Raw genomic sequence first — 15,281 nt, 5'->3', positions numbered from 1 at the left:
AGCAACTCGGAATCGATAGGTGGCCGAAATTCTCCCACCATAAAAGACGTGGAAAAACGTACGGGTGACAAAAAATCAGCGCCGTTGCCGGGGATCGAACCCGGGTCACCCGCGTGACAGGCGGGAATACTTACCACTATACTACAACGACTCTTCGACGAAATTGAAGACACAGTTCTGATCTTAACTCATAAAGTATTAAAATCTATTCACACTAATCTTATCCAGTTTTAGGGTCTACGTTGAGAGTAAAATATACATGATGTAATATTAGCTTTGAATGCTAGTATTGGCATCGGTTTGGTCAAATTTATTTTTAAATTTGGTTAATATCAATACTTTTTTATATTTACCTACTCCATCAAAATTCAATCCCCACATTGAATTAGCCATCTATTCTCTATATAATAACAAAATATTATTAAATTAATGAATTTTTTATTTAATTTATTTTCTCACATTTTGTAATTCTACCAATTAAATGTTAATAATAATTGTATTCTAATTAGATTAATATTAAAAAAAGTATTATTAAATGTTAATAATAATAATTATATTATATTACATTAATATTATTATATTATAATTAAATTAATATTAAAAAAGTATTATTAAATGTTAATAATAATTATATTCTAATTAAATTAATATTAGAAAAGTATTATTAAATGTTAATAGTAATTATATTCTAATTAAATTAATATTTAAAAAAGTATTATTAAATGCTAATAGTAATTATATTCTAATTAAATTAATATTAAAAAAAGTATTGTTAAATGTTAATAATAATTATATTATATTCAATTAATATTAAAAAATATTATTAAATGTTAATAATAATTATATTCTAAATGTTAAATATTAATTATATTGATCTAATTAATTTAATTTATTTGTTTGGAATGATAAATTAATATTTTAATGTTTGATGAATGAGTTGTAGTTTTCCATTTTTAGCCAACCACTGTAGCAAAAGTCCAAATTATTTTAAATTTGCCCAATCCAATGTGAAGAATTTTTTAGTCAAATTATGTAAAATTTGGCCAAGCATCTCATTTGGCCAATCCAATGTGAATGCTCTTAATAGAAAAGTTTTGTCAATCGGTGTTTAATAAATCAAGCTGCCACCTAGATCTTAGAGTACTTCCAATTTTGAGGGGATATTGCAAGAAAGTTAGAGAAAAGCATTGTCTTCAAGAGTTTAGTATGTTCTCCACCAAGTAGTTTAAGCAGATTGATACAAGGATCTTGGAGGAGAAGTGGTAGATGATGAAGAAAAATGTGTTTAGTAGCAAAGGAATTCCAATGGGAAGATGGTTTAGATTACACGGACACATTTAGCTGCCTTGCGATAAGACCAAGATTCTGTAAGTACTTATTATGGCAAGTTAAAATCTTTATGGGATGAACTGATAATTTATGAATCTAACTGACTACACATGTGGAAAACTCAACATTCTTCTAGATAGGTATCAACAAGATTGTGTTATCCAGTTCTTAATAGGCCTCAATGACTCCTACAATAATACCCGAGACCAAATAATGATTCTAGACCCTTTACCTGCTATGAACAAGGTCTTTTCCATTATTCAGCAGCAAGAGAGGCAACATATTGTCCTCTTTGATATGCCTTCCCCTAAGTTAGTAGCTCTTGCCATTAGGAAAGGATATTCATCTTTCAAATTTTCCACAAGGCCATTCTTCCCACAGAAACGTGAGAGACTTTACTACTCTCACTGCCATATTCAATGTCATCTTTTGGAAAACTGCTTTAAAGCAAGTAATGCACAAGCTCTTGTTTGTAACCACTGCAATATTTTAGGGCACATGGTTGACAAGTGCTACAAATTGCATGGATACCCACCTGGACACAAGCTCCACAATAAAGGCAAATCAATGGGTTTTTCTGCTAACATGTAATCACTAAAGCAAGAAAAAAGTACTGAGGAGAAGATGTCATTCACTAAGTACCAATACCGACAGCTCATGTCATTGATGCACTCGAGGGAGGCCCCCATTGCTAGTCACTCAACCAACTAGATCCAGACAAATTTCAACTCTCCATCTACCATGTCTGGTATGCACTTTTGCTCAACTTCCTCTTCTAAAAAACCATCTGATTTTTCATCTTGGATAGTTGACATAGGTGCTACAGATTACATGATTTGTAACACCTCATTCTTCACCTCCATTACATCACAAGTCTCCTACATGGTTAAACTTCCAAATAGGCACACAGCTCCTATCACCCACATTAGTACAGTAAAAATCACAAGCACACTAACTTTGAATAATGTTTTATGTGTCCCTTCCTTTAGCTTCAATCTGGTTTCTGCTAAATAGTTAGCTAACTCCATTTCTTGATTTTTTTTTTTCCAACTCATATTATATTCAGGATCTTTTGTCATGGACCACGAGTGAACATAGGAATGGCTTGTATCACCTTCTAGTGACTGAAGTGCCCCCCACAACTTTACTTGACCAGTTTTCTATTTCTCTAAAGAAGAACATGCCTATTATAACATCTTCTAGTAGCAGTATTGATGATGTATCAAACCTTTGGCACTGTAGAATGAATCATACACCCCTCTGAGTCTTGAATTTAATCTCAAATTATTATGTTAAGGTTCATTTACATACTGTTTCTTTTGTTCCTTATTGCATATGTCCAATGGCTAAGCATCACAAGCTCTCATTTCCCATTAGCACACATAAAAGCAAATAGATTTTTGAATTTGTGCAGTGCGACATATGGGAATTTTGTTAAGTCCTATAATGGATCTAAATATTTTCTGATTATTATGGATGATTTTTCTAGAAGCACTTGGATTTATCTTCTCAAAAACAAATCTGACACTAGAGCTTGCATTGAAGCCTTTTCTAACCTTGTAGAGACACAATTTTGGTTTAAAATTAAAATATTCAAAAGTGATAATGGACTAGAATTCCAAATGAAAGATTTTTATAACAAAAATGGCATTATGCATCACAAAACATATGTTGAGACCCCTCAACAAAATGGAATTGTTGAAAAAAAGCATCAACACCTTCTCAATATAGCTCGAGCACTTAAAATTCAGTTCATTCTTCCTATAAAATATTGAAATGACTGTATCTTAACTGCAGCCTATATAATTAATATAATTCCTAGTTCTTCTTTGTCTAACAAGACTCCTTTTGAACTATTATTCAAAACTCCACCCACTTACTCACACATGAGGACCCTAGGTTGACTTTGTTTTGCTGTCACCTTATCTCAAGGTAGGAAGAAATTGGAGCCTCATAGAAGAAACTGCATTTTTCTTGGTTATCCTTTTGGCGTCAAATGTTACAAACTTATGGATTTAGATACCAACACAGTTTTCATTTCTAGAGATGTGATTTTTCATGAACACATCTTCCCTTTCCAACATTCAAAACTTCATGACTTACCTCCATTGAGAGATTTTAGTAACACTCTACTAGTTGATGGTAATCCCTATTCTCCACCACCATATTCCCATTGACCAAATCACTATTTTCTCCCCCCTTGGAAGACTCTGAAACCTATCCTTCTTCTCATTCTTCATTAGTTCCCCTTACATCATCTCATTCCCATATTTCCCCACATATTTCTGATGGCTCACACAGTCCAATGAAATTGGTCTCAGAAGGTCAACAAGACCTCCATTGCCAGCAAGCCTCCTCACTTCAACATGGTTAATCTCAGTCTAAGACTATAGGTACTCTTTTCCATTTATCAAATTCACTTTCTTATAGCAATCTGTCACCTTCATTTTCTTCCTTCTCTGTCACCATTTCATCACACAATGACCCACACACATACAATGAAGCTGTTAAAGACCATGGCTGGTGTAAGGCAATAGAGGCTGAACTGGAAGCACTAGAATTGAATAATGCATGGGAGGTCACTGATTTACCACCTAGGAAAATCACTATTGATGGAAAATATGTCTAAAAGACAAAGTATCAATTATATGGCAGTGTTGAAAGGAAAAAAGGCTAAACTAGTTGCTAAGGGGTTCACACAGCAAGAGGGAGTTGATTATCATGAATTTTTTTCACCTGTGGTTAAGATGGTGACAGTTAGAACTCTGTTAGCTCTGGCAGCTATAAAGGGGTGGCATCTTCATCAATTTGATGTGAATAATGCTTTCTTTTATGAAGAGCTTAATGAGAAAATTTACATGAGGAAACCTCCTGGTTATGCTAAAGGGAAACCTGATCAAGTTTGCAAATTGTTTCGAAATGTTTAAGGTTTGAAGCAAGCTTTAAGGCATGGGTATTCAAGGTTTTCCACCTCACTCATTCTCTTTGGTTTTGTTCAATCAAAATCTGATTACAGCTTATTCACATGCATTGATGGTAATTGTTTTACTGCTTTATTGGTCTATGTTGATGACATAGTTGTAGCAAGCAATTCCTTGAAATCTATTGCTGCTCTCAAGGCCTTTTTGAACCAACAATTCAAGATCAAGGACTTAGGCATACTCAGGTACTTCTTTGGGATTAAGGTAGCTAAATCTCCTCATGGCATACATCTTTGTCAAAGGAAATATACTTTAGATATCCTGGCTGATTCAGGGACCTTAGGGTCCAAACCACTCAAGCTACTTATGGATTAGAACACAAACTTAGCAGGGATTCTGGGACTTTACTAGCCGACCCTAGCATTTACAAGAGATTAATCGGTCACCTTCTATACTTAACCATCACTAGGCCAGATATTAGCTATCCTGTCCAGATTCGAAGTCAATTTATGGCAAAACCAACTACTTCTCACCTTGCAGCATCATATAAGTTGCTTAGATACCTAAAAGGAGCTCCTGGTCAGGGGATATTTCTATCAGCCTCATCACCTATTCAGTTGAGGGGGTTATGTGACTCAGATTGGGACTCATGTCCAGACACTAGACATGCTATAATAGGTTATTGCTTATTGTTGGGAAACTCACTGATTTCTTGGAAATCAAAGAAGAAAACAGTTGTGTCTAGATCATCTACAGAGGCAGAATATAGACCAATGGCTTCTGCCACTATTGAATTCACATGGTTGCGACAACTTCTTGTTGATCTCTTCATTAATCATCCTCAAGCTGTTGTTTTACTCTGTGATAACCAAGTTGCACTTCATATGCAGCCAACCTTGTCTTCCATGTAATGGCCAAACATATAGGGGTTGACTGCCATCTAATTAGGGATAAAATTCAAGAAGGGAGCATAAGAATAGCTCATGTCTGCACCACCTCTCAACTGGCAGACATATTTACTTAGGTACTCCCCTCTTATCTGTTCCAATCTCATCTAGTCCAAGATGGGAATAGCCAATATCCATTCTCCATCTTTTTTTTTGGGCCCCGGGGGGGGGGGGGGGGTGGGTGGTGTTGTATTGAAGCATGATGATCATGCTCGAGTGCACCACCATCAGTATGAGGCTCTCAATGGTGCTGGTATGAAGGTGAAGGTGCAACCACCAAGTGATGCATGATTGCAGTTGAGATCATTTTGCCAAATGACTCATCTGCATTCTGCCTTATTATTTGTAAATGTTTTTCTATCATAGTGTCCCTCTTACTATTTTTAGTGTGTCTATTATTTGTGTAGTGGATAGTACAACCGTGTGCTAGGTAGAAGGCTACATATTCTTTTCAGCTAGCTGTCTTGGCAGAGTCACAGTGCTATATATATATATATAAAGGCAACATTTGTAAATTATCTTTTTCTTTTCAATAAGAACAGAGTTTTTGTCTCAATTTCCTTTTGCTTTTCTCTGAAATTCTTACAATGAACCATCTTTTTCAGTTTTTTCAATCTCCTACCACAACTCATTGGTTTGCTGCTAAGCGAGTCATACGTTACCTCAAGGGCTCTCTACATACTAGCTTGCTTTTGCAGGGCTCTTACCATCTCAATGCCTTTTGTGACTAAGATTGAGTTGATCTTATTAATGACAAATGATCCACTATAGTTTTTGCCATCTTCTTTGTGCTACTTATGGTCTCCTCTTGTGCCAAAAAACAATCGATGGTCTCTCGTTCGAGTATTGAATCAGAGTATTTTTGCTGAATTACATTGGCCTCATATGCTGCTGTGTGACCTTACATACCCACCTTTCCTCTCCACCTGTGTTGTGGTGTGATCATCTTAGAATTTTATCTGTTGTAGCAAATCCAATTTTCCATGCTAGGACTAAGCATATTGAAGTGGACTGTTACTTCATTCGCAAGAAAATCCTCAACAAAGATCTTGTGCTGCGTTTCATTTCCACTCATGCTCAGCTAGCAGATGTGTTCACTAAAAGATTAACTTTGTCTCGGTTCCTTTTGCCTCAATCCAAACTCATGCTTCAACCAAACTCATGCTTCGTGAACTTGTCATGTGTTTGATCGAGGTTGTTAGTGTTTTATCTGAATCAGATAAACATGCTGTAGCTGCTGACTCAGTTTCCTACACTACTACAAACTCTTCCCTTGGCACAATTTCAACATGATGTTATCAAATAACACAACACTTAAACAATATTTAAAGTTTAAAGTCATTGGAAGTTGTATACATCAATAGTGATAAACATCAACTGTATACATTTAGATTTCATATTCATACTATGTAATCTTATCGTTAAGTGATTATAAATACAACACTATGGTCAGCTGTATGTTAAGTTGCCTTCCATCCATCCATTCCTTATTAAAACTCTTACATTCGTTATACCTTTACGTGATAAAAACAAAACAAAATAAAATAAAGCAAAACAAAATAAAAAAATCCCACAAAAGGCCAAAACGATACGTATGCCAAGCCTAGGCAGGTTTTGTTAGTGGCTGTGTTTGGGACATATATAATTTTGTTCTTTTCTTACAACTTTCAAGGGGGGTTACCTTTGTTCTCTTGTACTCAACAGTGGGTATGTAGTTGAGTTTAGTTTTGGTCCTTCTGGATTTTAGACGATTAGGAATTGAATATTTGTATATTTTCTCATTAACAAATGAAATAAGAGATTATACACAAAAATAATGGTTGAAAAGTCGCTTCTCTTTGGTGATTTGTCAGCGTTGCTAATACAATAAGTGGATTACAAGCTCCAAATTTATGAAAGGATGACAAATAAGATGGTAATAATTAATTTCAATTAATTTCGAAGGAGTTCTTCTACTCGTCTATCTACACCGCACACCTTGACAATGGGTCCCACACATATTTTAATTTAACTTAATTTATTTTATTCCAATGCGTCTTGTTCCACTTTGTGGTCTTCCAAGAAAGACAGCCGCTTGCAGAGAAGGCAGAGCGCGAGAGAATGTAGAATTTCTTTTTTGTTCAGTGGGTATATTGTTTTGGTTTTTTTCAAGACTACAGACGATTAAGGATGGGATTCATCTTCAAGATTTATAGATGGAAGAACGAGGAGAGAGAGAGAGAGAGACTTTTCAACAAGGGGAGAGAATAGGCAGACCCAGACGGCCAGACCCTTCCTGTTTATGAATTTTCTTCAAATCCAATTTGCCATGTAATGTAAGTGTGTGATGTAAGAAACTTAAACAGGCTGTCGAATAGATTTTCTCATTTCTAAGCCATTGGTTTCCAAGTTTGCACTAATTGATAGGCAAGGGTACGGAAAGTGGGATTGTAGCTGATTTATGGTATATTCATCTTCTCCAAAATGTCAAGTCTTCACCAAAGCAAAAATGCTTTGTCTAATTATTTATCATCCGCTGACCACAGGAAGCAGACTATTTTGGTGTTCCATTGCCAAAGATATTGAATTTGGACCTGATTAACAAGTGGTTGTGCTTTTTTATGACCCTTAATTCCTTCCGCCAACATTGAATTATTAATTATCATCCAGTTTCCACTAAAAATGATTAGTCAGTGTTGACAGTCTCGTAGCCATATCCATGTGATGTCCATACAGACCATACCCAAAATTAGGCCAATAATATATATAAATGGCCATGTCGTTGAACGGGAACTTAGTTCGAAGCCAAAGAGAAGAAAAAAATTTAGTTTTAGATTGTGACTGAGTTCTTTTCCTCTGTGTTGACCTATAATTTTTCAAATTAATAGTCATAAAATTGAGTATCAAGTATCAACCATAACAAGCACTCATGTGTGCAACCCTTCGTAAGAGTTTTTCTTCCAACTCCACTGCTTCTGTGGGTGTCCGGGAAAAGGGGTTCTTGCTATAGCTTTGTAATGATGAAGATTTGTAGCGCGAAGTATCAACCATAACATATTTTTTTCATCCAGAGACATCCTAGAAATAAAAGAAACCCTAAATGATGAAGATTAGGGACTTGGGGATACAAATAAGTTAAAATTTTAACACCTCAAAATTATTATATGAAACTTACTCAATTTGTAAACATAAACTTTACTTTTATTTTTGGAGATCTCTTTTGGGTTAAAGCATTTCTGTTTCTATATTGACATATGTTTCTTTACCATATGGACCTTGTACTATGCCCGAATGACATTAACATATGTCAATGTTAATAGGTCCAATCCAAGATAACATGGTCCAAGTCCACTTCTGGTACTGGTAGTGCATTTTCCAAGACTCCAAGATTATTCACAAGTTTGTGAACTTTTAAAGGGATTGTGCATCCAAGTGAGAGCCTCATTTCTGCTTTTGTGGAACCCAAAAGAGTCTAATAGCTAGATCATGCATACTATATGTCCGCAAACAATACGTGCAGGTATACAGAACAAGCATCTCGCCATACAATTGCAAGAGCCTCTTACATACATGCTGCAGATACTGCACCCAAAAGATAAACTACTCGGGCTCCACATTGAAAACTAGCAAACACGGATGAAAAATACACAACCAATTTCAAGTCAAAAACATTTTCAGGAAACCATTGTATTGGCATCATCTTCGTCACCATCTCCAGTTTCATTGATGTACTGGTTCTGAAACTCTATCAAGTATTGTGTTGATCTCTTCACATCCAAAAACAGATGATAAACCCGGTTAATGTCTTCCATCTCCACAATCTTTCCCTTCCGCTTCAGGCAAGCTAATGCAGCAGCTGTAATGAGATGAATGGCGTATCTCAATGATGTTTCTACCCCAATTTTGGTCAACAAACATTTTGCATCTTCAGACATTTCCACATCTTCCTCTTGGCACCTGATGTCTAAAATCTTGCAGATTTCATCCTCTGTGTAAGGCTGGGTTGTGATAATAAGTAGGCGATCAAGAAGATCTATTGGAATCCCATGTGGGGATTTGTAATTTGTGCCTCGGATTGTGGTGATCCCTCTGTTTGTAGCGACAACTAATATGGGAGCCATCTCATTCTCCAAAGCACGATTCAGAAAAGAAAAGCATTCAATGTCAAGCATGTGCACCTCATCAATGAAGAGAACACCAGGTATCATCTCTGCCTTCCCTTCCTCTCTCCACTCTGCCACCTTTGTGTCAATTTGTTCCCTCACTTCTGCACGGATTTCACCAGTATCACCAGTGAAGAGAGCCAGAAATCCCTGTGTCCTGAAATTGATGGATAAGACAGTCAGAGATAAAAACAGGAAAATTAACCAGCAGCCTACAACAAGCAACACCTTAGCTTGATCTATGGTGGGAAAAAAAAAAACGATTTTCAATACAACCAGATGAAAGAATCTAGCCAAAAAGAAAAGATGATAACATGAGTAGGCATGTTCTCTTATAAAGAGAAATAAGTCCTACAATAAATTGAATTCTCAATTTCCATTTCTATGATTGCGAGATTCGTACTGTTTAAGTGTTTTACTTCCAACAGAAGCTAAGATCCACTTTCTTCCAAAACACAGATGCCCTTAAATTTGAATCCTTATAATATGAGCATATCAAAGCTTGATTTAACACTAAACAAGCGGCAAAGCAATTCAAGAAGCCAAACTTGGGCTCTAATCACTTAACGGCAGCTCGTTATTCACCACAACTGTGACTAAAACTACATCAAGTATCAATAAGGCTCAATAGGCATAGAACTAGGACTTAGTTAAAGAGACCAGGTACCCTAGTTTATCTTAATTTCGAGAGTAGGGGAAAGACGTTTTTAGCTTCCCTACCTGGTAATAATACAGCAAACAAAATAGAGAGTGCAACTGTAGAAATTCAATGGGGGTTATGGCCGTGGTAAGCAGAACCAACGGTACAACAACGAAAGCAAGCAACAATGCAGCCACCAACATAGTCTCAAGATTACATGAAAATTCAAACAAATCTAGCTGTGCACAAGTAACTTCTTTTGCTTCTCATTTTCATACTTATGATAATACCAAAGCATCAAACTTTGCACAAGACATATTCTTCTGCTTTTCAAGGAGCACCACTTACCTGCTATTGATGACATCGATCTCGTGAAGCGTTACGCAATGCACGACTTCCTTACGTTTCTGGAGCTCCCCATCGGGACACTGCACGAACTTGGTCTGGGGTCCCATGGCATCGTAGTCCCTGGATCGAGAGAAGGACCTCCCGAGCTTCGTGATCTTCCCGGAGGCCTTGTCAATGGCGACGACGTCTCCACTCTGTACCTTCTCCTTCCCCAGCGCCTCGATCATCTTGGCGCCCAGATCGTACACGGTTTCCATCTCAGTGGTCTTCAGGGTGAGCTTACCGGTCTTGGAGGCTGCCCCGGAGACGGCCGGGCGGTCGATTTGGATCTCGACGACCTCGCCTTCGATGACCTCGGTCTCTTCCTTAATGCGCACGCCGATAGCCTTGCGGAAGGCCTGCATCAAGGCTTCGGTCTTAGACATCTCGAGGGAGAAGAGCTCGCTTCCAGCAAGCATGGCGAAGGGGGTCTCAAGGCCCAGGGACTTGGCCATGCCCATGGCGATGGCGGTCTTGCCGGTGCCGGGCTGGCCCGCTAGAAGAACGGCACGGCCGGCAATCTTGCCCTCTTTGATCATCTGGAGGATGACTCCGGCAGCCTTGCGGGCGGCGGTCTGACCCACCATGCCCTCGGAGACTTGGCGGGGTTCAAGGGTAGAGTCGAGACCCAGCCCACGAATGTGGGAGTGTGCGCCAATGCGCTCTATACGGGTTAGGTCTCGGTTCTCTGAGAGTTTCAGCTCCGCCATGACTATTGTATGGTGGTGGGAGACAGTGATGCGTTTAGGGTTTAGGGGTTTTCTAGAATTGGTGAATGTGAATTGTGAAGCCAAATCACTCTTTACTTCGCTGGCGGCTACCACGCAGCTTCTGCTACGCTCGGTGGGTATCGAGCGGGCCGTGCACCAATTTCTATTTATCCGTCAATTAATGATTTTTTTAAAAATTTATTTATTTAACGTTCACGATTTAAGAACAAAAACTTCTTTTATTTTTCATTATAATTTAGGGTAAAGGCAGGGGTGAGATATGTTGGGTTTGGATGTTGAGAAATGTTGATATATTTTGTGAATAATAGTGAAAAAGTATGTGAAAAGTAATAATAAAATATTGAATAGTAATAAAAAGTAATGAATAGTAATAAAAAATTGATGAAAAGTAATAATAAAATAATTAATAGTAGTGAAATATATTGAAAAGTGTAGCAACATCCAAACAACAAGAAGTGTTGAAATTTGACTCCGATTGTATTGAAGGTCAAATCCAAATTTCGACTCTGATTTCAACTTATCAAAACAAAGTGAGAACAGAGTCGGATTTGGATTTTTCTTTTAGTTTCATGTTTAGACTGTTTAGCCCATTTAAAAAAGAAATTTTTGTAGGTTTTCAAATTTCAATAGTCTTAAACCCACCTCTTATGGTAGATACGGTGCGTTTTGACTTGTCCACCTCTCAGTAAGTTTGTCGTAAGTGGATCTCGTGTGATTGAGTCTTTAACCACCCGTGTTTCTTTTCTCGCCATCCCAATGGACTTAGGCCTAAAATTACATCTTGAGTTTCCGCTACACATGTGTTTTCTAGAATTTCTTTTCTCCTGAATCCTCCTCTTGTTCTATTTTTTTGAATTTGATAAGACTCTTTAGACATGTGTCATGTACATGCTCTACATTTGAAGCCCCCAAATGAAGACAATATTAGTTATGTAGAAATGTCTTTTAAGGCCACCCTTCCAATGATTTTGGCTTTACAAGCCAGAAGGTGCAATGAGGATGGTGCCTCAACGTTTCTGGCGATGGTTGTAGAGAAGTCAGTCGGAAGTAAAGAAGTTTGTAGGATACCCATGGTTGAAGACTTTGCTAAAGTTTTTGCTAACAAGTTACCTGGATTACAACCGGATAGAGTTCAAAATAGAGTAGGAACCTATGAGGGCTCCAACGCATGAGACGCTGTATTGTATTGCTCCCACTGAGTTGAAGGAACTCAAGGTGTAGTTAAAGGAACTATTAGAGAATGGATTTATCTGTCCCAGTTCTTTGCCATGGGGTGCACTTGTACTATTAATGAAGAAGAAAGATGGCTCCATGAGGATGTGCATTGACTATAGGGAGTTGACAAGGTAATGATCAAGAACAAGTATTTGTTACCTTAGATTGATGAGCTATTGGATCAACTGCAATGAGCTTCAGTATTTTCAAAGATCGGTCCATGGTCTGGATATTACCAGTTGAAGGTCAAGAAGCAAGATGTGCCGAAAGCTACTTTTAGGACAAGGTACGATCACTACGAGTTTTGGTGATGCCATTTGGGTTAATCAATACTCTAACTACATGCATAGACATGATGAACAGAATATTCAAACCTTATCTAGATAGTTTCATTGTTGTGCTCATCGATGACATCCTAATTTACTCATAGCGAGGAGGAACATAAAAATTACCTAAGTATGGTGTTAACCATGCTCAAAGATCAAGAGTTGTATACCTAACTCAGTAAGTGTGAGTTTTGGCTTCGTGAAGTGAAGTCTTTGGGTCACTTGATTTCTAGTGGAGGAGTAGTAGTTGACCCTAGTAAGCTTGAAGCATTAATGAACTAGCAGAAGCCGACTAGTGTGCACGAGATTCACAGTTTCTTAGGACTGGCTAATTATTATAGGAGGTTCATGGAAGGATTTTCCAGTTTTTCTGGACAGCTTACTGCCTTAACCAAGAAGTGCAAAATTCATTTAGAGTGATAAGTGCGAAGTGAGTTTTCTTAAGTTGAAGAAAAGACTTACGACAACATCGATACTTACATTGTAGGAGCCTCATAAGCCTTTTGTGGTATGTAGTCCTGCCTTGGATGCAAAGTTTTGAATACTGTTTCGATGATCATTTTGGTTAAGAGACTAGAATGAAATATTTTGATATCGGTATGTTTCAGTGTACCATTTTGGATTAATTATATATTATATATAAATATTTATATGTATATATAAACTAACAACTAATAAAATAAATACATATATATATATATGTAAGTGTGTATCATGTATATGTGTGTGTATATATATATATATATATATATATATATAAGAATTGAAGATTTATAAAATGAATATATGTTGAAAAAAAATCACAAACTTGAGTTAAGACACAAAAATAAAGAAAAAATAAATAAAAGAATAGATAAATTATTAAAAATAATGATATTTAAAAAAATAGAGAATGGGGTGACATATTTAAAGTTATAAAAAAATTAAAATTATATAAATATATTTTATATTTTAGAATTAATTAAATACCATTTGGATTTTAAATTTACAAAAATGCCATCTAAATATAATAAAATTATAAAAACAGTCCGAAATGAAGTAGGGATGAAATGCTCAATTCCGGTCGAAATGGATGGAATTTGATCGGAATGACTAGAATTTATAGTGAAACGGAATGAGGTGGTGAAGTGTACCGGACACTATACCAGAATGGCAAATTTCAGCCATTCCTGCTAGAATGGAACGAAATTCAAAACCATGCTTGGATGTGTGCTGATATAGGAAGGGAGCTTGGTTGCCTATGCATCACATCAACTTAAGGACCATAAACAGAATTATTCTACTCGTGACTTGGATTAAGGTTTTTGCTCTTAAGATTTGGAGACACTACTTGTACAATGAAAAGTGTGAAGTCTTTACAAATCGCTAAAGGTTCAAGTACCTTTTTTAGCAGAAGAACCTTAATATAAGGCAGAGAAGATGGATAGAATTGATCAGTAACTACCAGTGCAACCTAAAGTACCATTCCGACAAGGCAATGTTGTAGCTAATGCATTGAGTCGCAAGAGCAGAGAAAAAGATTCGTCTATTCCATCATCGAAAGTGAGATCTCTTTTAAATAGTATGAGAAAACTATTGAACAGAGACCACAGTTAGGAAGTCTTTCTGACCTCAGTTCAGGAGTTCATTCAGTTGGATCGGGAAGAACTGAAGGAACATAAAGAGAAAAGACAAAAAACTTATGGAGGTTATCAGAAAAGTCGAGAATTCTGGAGGGCCAAAAGACTTCAGTGTTAGAAAAGACGAGACTTTATATTACAAGGATTGAAGAGTTATCCCATTGATCAGGAGTTGAGAGATAAGGTGTTGAGGGAAGTTCACAACACTCCTTATACAACCCATCCTAACAGTACAAAGATGTACCAAGACCTGAAGTATCACTTTTGGGAGGAATGAATGAAAAAGGATGTGGCAAAATTTGTGAACAAGTGTGTTGTCTACAGACTTGTTAAAGCAGAACATAAAAAACCAGTAGGTGTATTACAACTACTGCAAACCTAGAATGGAAGTGGGAAAACAACTTGATCAGCCAACACCCTATGTAGACAGGGGCCAAGAATAAGATTCACAGGCCTGGACATCTTTCCAACAATATGATCCAATATCCACCACCTAAAGCCTTGCTAACATTTTCTGATGATTTGTTGGTTGAGCCCACATGTTTTTCATCTGTAGCTAAATACCCACTATGGAGAAAAGTAATGAATGAAGAAGAATCTCAAGCCCTTCTTGACAATGGGACTTGGGCCCTTGTTCTACGATGACCTAATATTAATTTAGTTGGATGCAAGGGGGGTCTTCCGAATTAAGAAAAGAGCCAATGAGTCCATTGAATGTTACAAGGCCTATCTTATTGGCAAGGACTTTAATCAAATTTATTAACTCGACTATGATAACACATTCAGCTCAGTAGTAAATCCCATTACCATCATAACAGTTCTATTTCTTGCAGTTTCATCCAGTTGGCCATACGCCAATTTGATGTCAAAAATGTATTTTTGCACGGTCACTTACATGAAGATGTTTATATGACTTAGCCTCTGGGTACTCAAATCCATCTTGTCTAGACCGTCTATCATTTGCGCAAATCTCTATATGGGCTTAAGCAAGGCCCACTGGCTAGATTGTCACGACTCAACAAAA

The 15,281-nt window shown here is 37.0% G+C and overlaps 1 protein-coding gene and 1 non-coding gene across 2 annotated transcripts; both read right to left on the bottom strand.

The window, feature by feature from the left end:
* Positions 1 to 79: 79 nt before the first annotated feature.
* TRNAD-GUC lies at positions 80 to 151 on the bottom strand. Its single transcript has one exon. It is a non-coding gene; the product is annotated as a tRNA-Asp (tRNA).
* Positions 152 to 8,620: 8,469 nt separating this feature from the next.
* Positions 8,621 to 11,226, bottom strand: LOC122295829 (ruvB-like 2). Its single transcript, XM_043105085.1, has 2 exons — positions 10,328 to 11,226; positions 8,621 to 9,496 (listed from the first exon to the last, which is right to left on the bottom strand). Exons 1-2 carry the CDS (start codon positions 11,074 to 11,076, stop codon positions 8,851 to 8,853), a joined length of 1,395 nt encoding a protein of 464 aa, XP_042961019.1. The 5' UTR covers positions 11,077 to 11,226; the 3' UTR covers positions 8,621 to 8,850.
* Positions 11,227 to 15,281: the final 4,055 nt, after the last annotated feature.

The sequence above is a fragment of the Carya illinoinensis genome, chromosome 2 (genome assembly GCF_018687715.1).
Source record: "Carya illinoinensis cultivar Pawnee chromosome 2, C.illinoinensisPawnee_v1, whole genome shotgun sequence".
Taxonomy (NCBI): Eukaryota; Viridiplantae; Streptophyta; class Magnoliopsida; order Fagales; family Juglandaceae; genus Carya; species Carya illinoinensis.
The sequence above is the reverse complement of the archived record's forward strand: the minus strand, read 5'-3'. Positions and strand labels throughout refer to the sequence as shown.